The sequence below is a fragment of the Colobus angolensis genome, unplaced genomic scaffold (assembly GCF_000951035.1).
Source record: "Colobus angolensis palliatus isolate OR3802 unplaced genomic scaffold, Cang.pa_1.0 Scaffold39, whole genome shotgun sequence".
Taxonomy (NCBI): domain Eukaryota; kingdom Metazoa; phylum Chordata; class Mammalia; order Primates; family Cercopithecidae; genus Colobus; species Colobus angolensis.
The window spans coordinates 4983647-4994391 of record NW_012117265.1 but is presented as its reverse complement, the minus strand read 5'-3'; the positions used below and the strand labels follow the sequence as shown (position 1 = coordinate 4994391).

Here is a 10745-nt window from a genome sequence, read left to right as displayed (position 1 = left end):
AGACATTGTAAGGCTGCGTGTAGTGGCTCACACCTGTTATCCCAACACATTGGGAGGCTGAGGCAGGAGGATCACTTGAGCTCAGGAGTTCAAGATCAGCCTAGGCAACATGGCGAAACTGCATCTCTCTCTCTTTTTTTAAAGAACAGATTAGTCATTAAAAAGGGAATTTGAGTTGTTGCTGTGAGGAGCAGAGTGGTGCAGTTTAGAAGTAGATGGAAACCAGGATGGGTTGGCCTGGGAGCTGTGCTGAGCTGTGGGACACAGTCGGTGGTGAACTGGCAGGTGTAATCTCGCAATCAGGATTCAGAGCCTGGGGTAGGCAGTGGCAAAGGATTCCAAGTGCCGATTCTCTGGAGAACCACAAGTGGAGTGTGTGTTCCTAGACTGTTCTTAGATGTTCTGAGATATGGCACTCGGAGTGCTCTCCGTACCCTCTACAGCTGAGAACAGAGTCTCCCTCCCACTTGATTGGCGTTCTTCGGTTTGGGTGGGATGAGCTCTAGAGCCCTTGGGCACTGCAAGGAAACTGTACATCACACTGGAGGAAGAATTGAAGCAGATGTTTGGGTTTCATGAAATGTTAGTTCATGACTAGAGTGTAACCATTATGGTCATGTGTGCTCCCATCAGACTGCTGGTCATGCAGGTTCCCAGGGCCCACACTCAGCATGAGTCAAATCTTGATAGAGTGGCTATAAAAATGTAAATCAAAAGATCGTTAAATGTCGGCCAAGCATGGTGGCTCACGCCTGTAATCCCAGCACTTTGAGATTAACGTTGAAAAGAAAAAGAGAGATTGAGGCCGGGCGCGGTGGCTCAAGCCTGTAATCCCAGCACTTTGGGAGGCCGAGACGGGTGGATCACGAGGTCAGGAGATCGAGACCATCCTGGCTAACATGGTGAAACCCCGTCTCTACTAAAAATACAAAAACTAGCTGGGCGAGGTGGCAGGCGCCTGTGGTCCCAGCTACTTGGGAGGCTGAGGCAGGAGAATGGCATAAACCCGGAAGGCGGAGCTTGCAGTGAGCTGAGATCCGGCCACTGCACTCCAGTCCGGGCGACAGAGCGAGACTCCAAAAAAAAAAAAAAAAAGAAAAAGAAAAAGAGAGATTGTTAAATGTCAAAAACTGACTGTTGTGAGGCAGTATTTGACAGTAAAAATGCTACCCTTTGTGGGTGTAAATTGGAGTTCACAGTGCTCCCTGAGCTCTGGGGCCCTGCTGACAGCCAGCAAGATGAGTTGTGAGGCCCTTGCCAACATGCTGATGCCAGCCTGTGGCATGCTCGCCTGGAGTGGGGTTCTGCCTTCTTGCAGACAGGTGGCAGGATGGAAGGAGATCAGCAGAGCTCCATGAGGATGCCACTGCAGGGCTGCAGGGTTCTGTTGCCCTGCCCTCCCACCCCTGCCACCGACTCCTGGGCTCTGCTGTCCAGCAGATAGCACCCATGAGGAGCATGCTGAACCATGAGGTCACTTGGGTTAATTCAGACTGGGAATGTTAAGCCCACCATTGGCAGCAGTCCTTGTTAATTCATAATGTGCTCCTACTGCCACATCTCTAACGGAGTTGCTTATTTTATTGAAAGATAGGGACTCAAGGTGTTCATTACATCGCACCTGACATTTCTAAGGAGTGAGATTAATAGTTAGATTCTTCAAGGCCCTCTCAACATGGGAGGGAGAGATTCTTCAAGGACCTCGCAGCATGAAAAGTGTGATCCCCATTTCAGCCTGCATGAGATGAACACACAAGGAAAGAAGTGGCCAGCGGTAGGAATCATGAAAGGCCTTCTCAAGCAAGTGACCACTGTGGTGGGCCTTTCCCCACAGAAGCTAGGACCTTTGTTTTAAAAGACATTGTAAGGCTGCGTGTAGTGGCTCACACCTGTTATCCCAACACATTGGGAGGCTGAGGCAGGAGGATCACTTGAGCTCAGGAGTTCAAGACCAGCCAGGGCAACATAGTGAGACCTCCTTTCTACAAGAAAACAAACAAAATTAGCCGGGCATGGTGCCGCACACCTGTCCTAGTTGCCTGGGAAACTGAGGTGGGAGGATGACTTGAGCCCAGGAGGTCAAGACTGCAGTGAAGCATGATCACACCACTGCATTCCAGCTTGGGAGCTTGGGTTGAGAGTGAGACCCTGTCTCAAAAAAAAAAAAAAAAGAACCTTGTAAAACATGAGAAGGTTGTGACCCAAACCCCATTATGTAGATGCAGCCACTGCTGTTGTCAGCAGAGAAGTCTTTCTGTGCAGACATACTTCTCACTGTGCACACGCACTTCTGTATTAGAGGATGGGCTTTTTGCTTCAAAAAATTTGGATCGGTCTGTGGTCTTTGACCTTCAAGGATGAGGTGCAGCTGAGGCGATACTAAGGGTGGCTTGGGACAGCGCCAGAGGTCTGTGCATCCAAGTGGCCTAGTGAGGACGCTGGTGGAGACATGGGTTGCCAGACGCTGCTCTAGCTGCTGCTGCTCAGAGCACTGGCTCTGCTAGGGGGCCAAGTGGGCTTGGCACAGGCCGCAGGTGTATGCAGATAGAGCGGCTGGTGGCATCGGGTGCAGAGGTTGAAGGGGCAGGTCAGTGTGAGGCAGGGGAGGAGCGTGGGCAGAACGGACTGCAGCTGTGGTCAGTGCAGGGAGGCCTGTGAATGCCGATGGAAGAATTCCACCGTTCTCTTCAAATCAGTGACATGTTGGTTGAAAGCTTTTGCAGGTGTCTTGCAGGTGTGTTAGTTGAAAACTTGATCTAGGTCAGGGATGTGCATGGGAGAATACAGTCATGGTTTCTCAGTTGGTTTCTGTTTCAGTCAGTAAAGCCCCTTCCTCATTCCTCTTTTCCACTTATCACTAGAGACAGAAACTTAAAAACCATGGTTTCAGGCTGCCAAAAAGCCCAAAACAGAACAACAGCAAAGTAAGACGTGTTGGACAAGCTTGGTCTAGGTGCTGTAAAGCCAGCCTCGGCTTAGGCAGTCCGGGCAGGATCACAGGCATCCCGGGAGAATGAGCTGTACCTGCTGGTAGACTGAAGTCTGTGTCTCTTGGTGAACTTTCCTGCCTCGTCCCACGGCAGTTAGTTGGGATATAAGAAGCAGCTGTGTGGAGGACAGGCGCTTTTTCTGTTGTTTGGGTTTTTTTTTGGTTTTTTTCTTTGAGACAGAGTCTCACTCTGTTGCCCAGGCTGGAGTGCAGTGGCGCGATCTCAGCTCATGCAACCTCCGCCACAGGGGTTCAAGCAATTCTCCCACCTCAGCCTCCTGAATAGCTGGGATTACAGGCACCTGCCATGATGCCCGGCTAATTTTTGTATTTTTAGTAGAGACAGGGTTTCACCATGTTGGCCAGGCTGATCCTGACCTCAGGTGAACCACCCGCTTTGGCCTCCCAAAGTGCTGGGATTATAGGCATCAGCCACTGCACGGAGGGGGGACAGGTTTTAATGGCTTTGTGGCCATGGTCATAAAGTGAAATGTGCCTCGTGGCTCATGTCCAAGTTGCTGAGCATATACTTTGAGACCAGAGTGGGTGGGTACAAGTGTCTTCTACATAGCAAAAGACGGACCAGAAGCTTGGAAAGGTAATGCTATGATAGCATCAGACAAACCTTAAGGAGGTGTGGGTGAGCCATGGGCAAGTGAGCAGCAGCACTGTGTTTGGGACACTTGGCGGGGGGTGCGTTTAGGTGTTTTCCTGAAACCATATCTGTTGCCTAGTCACAGTACACCCAGCTCCTTTCAGGCAGGGCTGGCATGTTCAAGGATTTCCACGCAGAGCTCATTCGTTAGCATTGAGGCTGTCCGTGGAGCTGCAGCTTTAATTTGCTGTATGATAACGAGAGGTGCCTCTGGGTGGATAAATGGGGGCTCCAAGTGGGTGCTGCTGGGCGGTCTTCTGAAAAAGAAGTTGGCTGGGTTGGGGGTGGGGGCTTAGTTTCCAGCTCAGGTGAGGCAAGGAAGCCTCAGTCCTGAGAACCTGGACCAACTTTAGAAAACTGCCGCTGAGCAAGACCCGATGGCCCCCTTCTTGCTCTGGCTCTCAGTTCATGAATGCACTGGCTCCTATCTCTGGTGGGCGCATTCGCAGGTGACCCCGCACGCTGGGCCTCAGACTCTGGAGCTACGTGGGGTCTTGGCATCGTGACCCAGCATCAAGGACTCTCCTAGTTCTCTGTAAAATGATCTTGTCTGTGCGTGTGTTTCTCAAACCCCTTTCCCTTTTTCTTTTTCTTGTCATTTTTATTAGTAGTATTTCTACTCTGGAATCTGTAATGAGCACATTTGTATTGCCATAGAGAAATTTGGCTAATTTTTTTTTCTTCCTGATTTCCTTAGAAATCCTAAGTAATGCACTGAAGAGAGGAGAGATCATTGCAAAGCAGGGAGGAGGTAGGAACCGCTTAGTTTGATGTTTTGTTTTTTTAGAACAGGCCGTTATCGCTGGGGACCGTAGAGCTTAGTGGTGAGAAGTGCGGGCTCTGACACAGACTGCCCGGGGTGGGAGCAGCTCTGCCTCTTTCTGGCTGTGTGACTTTTGGCAAGTCACCCAACCTCTCTGTTTCTCATAGCACTCATTTGTAAAATGGGGGATTCCTCAGGGATGCCATGGAGAGCGAATGCATGTGAGAGTGCTTCCGCATGTGCTGTGCACAGGCCGGCCATCCTCACTGTTAGAGTACCTCTCATTTGGGGGTTTTGTTTTCCCCATTACAAATTCCTAAAAGTAAATATTTTTTCCTTAGACTTGATAAGACTGAAAGTACACCACCCATGTAATGTACTCAACAGGAAATAGATACATGTACTCAATAGGAAAATATGAAGAAAGTATGGTCTGGAGCCCCATCGCCCACTGATGACTGCTGGAAACATTGTGTTCTGAATCTTTCTTTCATACACAGTTTTATGAATACTGAGAACAAAATGTACTTTTTGAGTATTTTTGGAGACAGAGTCTCGCTCTGTCGCCCAGGCTGGAGTGCCGTGGCGCAGTCTCGGCTCACTGCAGCCTTGACTTCCCAGGCCTAAGCGATTCTCCCACCTTAGCCTCCCAAGTAGCTGGGACTACAGGCGCAGGCCACTTGGCTTGGCTGATTTTTTTGATTCTTTGTAGAGATGGCATTTTGACATGTTATCCAGGCTTATCTCAAACTCCTGGCCTCAGTTGAACTGCACACCTCCAGACTGGGTGCTGGGATGACAGATGTGAGCCGCCACACCTGGCCCAAATGTACTTTTTCAGCCTGATTTTCCCTCTGAGTGTCTTGGCATCTCACCTCCTGACTTCTGTGTTGGGCTCGCTCTGGAGCTCCGCACCGGCACCATTTCCTCCCAGTCTTTTGCTTCTGTTGGCATTGGGAGTTGCCCTGCCTCATTTCTTTCTTTCTTTTTTTTTTTTTTTTTTTTTGAGACAGAATCTTACCCTGTTGCCCATGCTAGAGTGCAGTGGCGCGATCTCAGCTCACTCTAACCTCCGTCTCCCGGGTTCAAGCGATTCTCCTGCCTCAGCCTTCTGACTAGCTGGGACTACAGGCGCTCGCCACCATGCCCAGCTAGTTTTTGCAGTTTTAGTAGAGATTGGGTTTCACTATGTTGGCCAGGCTGGTCTCGAACTCCTCACCTTGTTCCGCCCGCCTCAGCCTCCCAAAGTGCTGGGATTACAGGCATGAGCCACCACATCCAGCCGCCCCACCTCATTTCTGATGCCTTTGGGCAAAGTGCCCATTCTCACTAGGTTCCTTATACTGTGGGGAAGTTCTGAGACGTCTCCCCTCTGAAAGTCACACATTCTTAAAGTTGGGCCTGCTTTTTGCCTCTCAGTGTGCTGCTGTGCAGCTAAGGAAGCAGGCACGGAGCAACAGAGAGACTTGTCTGTGGTCAGTTATAGAGCCAGTTAGAGAAACTGCTGAGTTTCCTCTTGAATTGGTATTTTTGACTAGGCTGCTTGGGTCAGTCACAGGCTGGCTCTGGGCTGATGGCCACTCTCAGAGGCAAGCGACAGGGTTTCAGGGAGGAGCCCTACGCTCAGCATGTGGAAAGGGGTGGCCTTGCTGATGGAGCCAGACCCTTGCTTTCCAGAGTTGCAAGCATCACGGGTGGGGGTCCCTTTGTTCTGCTGGCTGACCCCCAGCTGCTACCAGAGCCCATTCTGCAGTTCCATCAACATCTTCTTTCCAAAGCCAGCAAATCATTTGGTTTCCCTGATAATAAGGTCCCTAGAAGTGGCCAGTTGTGTGCATTTATACACAGAGGATCTCTCGGTGTGTGTTTTTTGACCTCTGCTTGATGGGGTGGCCGAAAATCCTCCTCTGTGCCCTGGAAGCGCTGAAGAAACACAGCCAGAGTGGCCCCCAGCAGAGCATCCTAGAGGGACAGGCTGGGAGGGGAAGGTGGGAGTGACTTGGACTTGTCTCCACGTAACTCCTGTTCATTACCCTGGGTGGCCCTCTGAGTGGGGTGTGTCCTTGCCTCCCCCTGGAGCATTTCTCAGTGTTTGCTGATGGAGAAACCTCAGAGGTCTCAAGAATTGACATCCATGGTTCACAAAGCTTATCACAGACACTAGCACCTCACAGACACACATACAGGGGTGTTCTTTAGAAGTTGTGTTATGGAAATCTCAGCTGTGGCATAGAGCAGAGAGAATGCTGGGAGGCCCCCATGAGTCCATCACCCAGCTGTAGCTGTTGTCAACATTTGAGGGGTGTCTTAACGGTAAATGATGGTGGGTCTTTACCCCGATCCATGCCCATGAGCTGAAGTGGTCTGGCGTGTTGTGTACACGCATACTCAGGTTCTTGACACCAACCTGTGTTTTGTGTCCCTGTTTCAGGTGGAGGTGGAGGAAGCGTCCCTGGGATCGAGAGGATGGGTCCTGGCATTGACCGCCTTGGGGGTGCCGGCATGGAGCGCATGGGCGCAGGCCTGGGCCACGGCATGGATCGCGTGGGCTCCGAGATCGAGCGCATGGGCCTGGTCATGGACCGCATGGGCTCCGTGGAGCGTATGGGCTCCGGCATTGAGCGCATGGGCCCGCTGGGCCTTGACCACATGGCCTCCAGCATCGAGCGCATGGGCCAGACCATGGAGCGCATCGGCTCAGGCGTGGAGCGCATGGGTGCCGGCATGGGCTTCGGCCTTGAGCGCATGGCCGCTCCCATCGACCGTGTGGGCCAGACCATTGAGCGCATGGGCTCTGGCGTGGAGCGCATGGGCCCTGCCATTGAGCGCATGGGCCTGAGCATGGAGCGCATGGTGCCCGCAGGTATGGGGGCTGGCCTGGAGCGCATGGGCCCTGTGATGGATCGCATGGCCACCGGCCTGGAGCGCATGGGCGCCAACAACCTGGAGCGGATGGGCCTGGAGCGCATGGGCGCCAACAGCCTGGAGCGCATGGGCCCTGCCATGGGCCCGGCCCTGGGCGCTGGCATTGAGCACATGGGCCTGGCCATGGGTGGCGGTGGCGGTGCCAGCTTTGACCGTGCCATCGAGATGGAGCGTGGCAACTTTGGAGGAAGCTTCGCAGGCTCCTTTGGTGGAGCTGGAGGCCATGCTCCTGGGGTGGCCAGGAAGGCCTGCCAGATATTTGTGAGAAATGTAAGTGGCTCTTGGGGAACTTCTTGGTGGTGGTGAGCATGAGGGGGACAGGGGAGGCAAAGAGCAGCAGGATGAAGTCAGAGGTGGTGCCCTCCAAAGGGGACCACATCTCCTTGCTCCTGTCCCAAACGTTTTACGCTAGTGGGACAAGTAAGGAATGTGAGAACTGTGGGTTCTGGAAGAGCCTGGGCTTCTCCACTGCGCTAGAATATGGAGCAGACTCTGAGCTCAGAGACTGCAGTTTCTGATTGCTTGGCTTGAAGAGGCACTGTGTCTTGCACAACGGAATTCTTTTCCCCAGCTCAGCCACCCTTAGCCACTATTTAGTGACTGTGGGCTGCGCACCACAGGCCTAAGCGTCCCATCCTGCACGGTGCTCCCACAGTCTGAGCCCCAGGGAGGGAGCTGGCTGTGCCACTTCACAGCCTTGTCCCACGTGGACCTATTAGTTCCCTGCTGTTCGCCTCAGTCTGAAGAGCAGCCAGCTTCTTGGTATAGTAAGAAATCTAGCGTAGCCCTCAGAGCCAGCTGCAATGTGTGCCTTAGGATTTGGTTTAATCACATCAGTCTCCCTTTTTGTCTTCCCCCTCAGCTCCCATTCGATTTCACATGGAAGATGCTGAAGGACAAATTCAACGAGTGTGGTAAGTATTGGGAACGGCTTTCTAGGTGCCTCCCTCATGCTTGCTGGTGACGCAGCCAAGTCAGCAGCAAAGCCTCCCTCCCAGCCCCCTCCATCGGCTCAGGACTCATGGCCTTGCCATTGTTCTGCCCACGCCAGTGCCCAGGCAGGTTGTTGAGTGTCCTGTGATGTGTCACATGTTTTTCACCTGTATTCTCATTTCATCCTAATTTCCTTTTTTCTTCCTTTTTGAGGCTTTTGAAACAAGGTAGTAGTGTCCCCATTTCACAGATGTCAGTCTTCTCAGGTCACCTGGCTTCTAGGTGGCAACGCTAAATAAAAACATCTAGACGAGGTCGCTTTCCCCTTAGCACAGCTGGTTCAGAGCCTCGGAGAGAACACCTAGCCCAGCAGGTGCTATGGGGAGGCGCTGCAGGCTCTGGGCACACAGCAGCTCCTGTGAGGATGAGGCTAAGGTCTCCTGGTTTCCTGGCACATCGTGCTACTCTTCTGGAGGGCTCCCTCTGTGGCTGAAAGCAAGTTGTCTTCCTTCCCTGCCCTCCAGGGTGAGCCCCCACACCTCATGCACCACCTCTGTTCTTTTTAGCTAGAGGGGCCTGAGCTAGAGGACTGGGCGGCTGCTTCCGCACTATCCTCCCGCTTCCTGTTTCAGCAGTGGCTCCGATTTCACCACCATTGCTGCTTCTGCATGGTTCTTGGGGCAAGCCGTTGAGTCACGACCTGCCTCTTTGCCCCGTTCTTTACCTCTTTCCCCACTCCTGAGTTTCCACGTTGTAGCTAGATATTCTGAAAAGGCCAGTGGGATCACAGCACCCCCAACCCCCACTTTTGCAATGCCTGGAGGGGCCCTGTACCTTCAAGAGGAAGTCCAGACTCACAAGCGTCTTGAAGATTTGGTCCTATCCTCTTCCATCTCCCTCCTGTCCCAGAACCTGAGCAGCAAGTGCTGCACATGTTCCGCAGTGCTCTTGTGTGAGCCATTACTGGCAAGTCTTTCCGGTGAATTTCTGTGTTAATTCACTCAGAACTTTCCCCTGAGGACCCCTCCACCCTACCTGCCCTGGGCCCTCTCAGGCAGAGTTCCTGCCTCTGGCATTGTGGCCCTAGCACCTTTGGCACTCCTGGAGTAGAGCCTTTGTCCTCTAGGGTTCTGACCTGTTTCTGTAGAGTTGATACATATCTGGATGCTTAACAGGTGCTCAAATGAATAAGTGGAACCTGCTGGCTTTCATTTGGACAGTACAGACGTGTCCATTGGATTGCGGATGGCTTTGTAACTAGGGGCGGTGGCGTATCAGAAATGAAAACTTTGTAAAATATATAGCCAACTTTCTGCCTATAAAGCTGGCTTTACTCGGCGCCCTCTTCTTTGAACTTTGTGAAGCGTAAGCGCATGCACTGAATCCTCCAGGAAGGCTTTTCATGGGGCAGGGGTAGGCTCTGTTAGCAGAAGAATGGCAGTGTGGCCAAGGGCCTAGTCACTGGTTCCCACCATTGTATTCTGAGCCTTTGTGCTCCAGGTGTCAGGGCCTCTCCGGTTCTTGGGGGCAAGCCGTTGAGACGGATTTTTTACTCTGTCCACCAAAATCTAACAAAATCGGGACTGAGTGGAGCCCAGACAGGCTGAGCTCTGGGTTTGCCTGACAAGTGTGGTCTCTTCCCTCCCTGTCCCAGGCCACGTGCTGTACGCCGACATCAAGATGGAGAACGGGAAGTCCAAGGGGTGTGGTGTGGTTAAGTTCGAGTCGCCAGAGGTGGCCGAGAGAGCCTGCCGGATGATGAATGGCATGAAGCTGAGTGGCCGAGAGATTGATGTTCGAATTGATAGAAACGCTTAAGCAGTTGCCTTTTTTAAACATCGATACGAGACCTCTGAATTTGTATTTTTTCTTGTTAACCATTTTAATTTGTTGGCTGGATGTATAAAGATGTTTAAAAAATTCAGTTGCTTTTTGGGGTAATTTGAATTACTTTTTTAATGACTGGGGTTCCCTTTGACTGTTTGCATTGAGATTGCAATGTGCGCAATTTTTTTTGTAGTTGTGGCATCTTGTTGACATCGAATATGACTTTGATAATAAATACCAGTTCCTGAAAACAGCCTGCTTGTGTGTGCTGTGTGGGCAACCGCCCAAGGTGTGGGGAGCTGGGGTCACTGGAGCTTCCATTCCAAGGAACAGGGATCTCATCCCCTCTCTTGCTTATCTGAGGCCCCAGGGGTGAGTGCCTGCCCACAGATTGGGGGAGACTCTTCCCTGGAAACTGCCTTCCTGTGGGCTGTAATCCCTGGGCTGATAATGGAGCATTTGGCTGTTTAGAGCCTCCCGAGGCCAGGCGCAGTGGTTCGTGCCTGTAATCTGGGAGGCCGGGCGCCTGTAATCCCAGCTACGCAGGAGGTTGCAGTGAGCGAGATCTCACCACTGCACTCCAGCCTGGGCAAGAGTGAGACTCTGTCTCAAAAATGAAGAAAAGCCTCCCGAAAGCCATCCTGTCTCCCTGC

The 10745-nt window shown here is 52.1% G+C and overlaps 1 protein-coding gene across 2 annotated transcripts in view; it reads left to right on the top strand.

Moving 5' to 3' along the window:
• HNRNPM (heterogeneous nuclear ribonucleoprotein M) overlaps positions 1–10343 on the top strand; it is a 42715-nt gene extending 32372 nt beyond the window's left edge. For both annotated transcript variants that reach the window (XM_011954933.1, XM_011954934.1), the window contains 4 exons: positions 4342–4395; positions 6839–7602; positions 8195–8246; positions 9920–10343. In XM_011954933.1, the coding sequence (XP_011810323.1) occupies positions 4342–4395; positions 6839–7602; positions 8195–8246; positions 9920–10083 (1034 nt within the window). In that variant the 3' untranslated portion in view covers positions 10084–10343. The remainder of the gene's footprint in view (positions 1–4341; positions 4396–6838; positions 7603–8194; positions 8247–9919) is intronic.
• Positions 10344–10745: the final 402 nt, after the last annotated feature.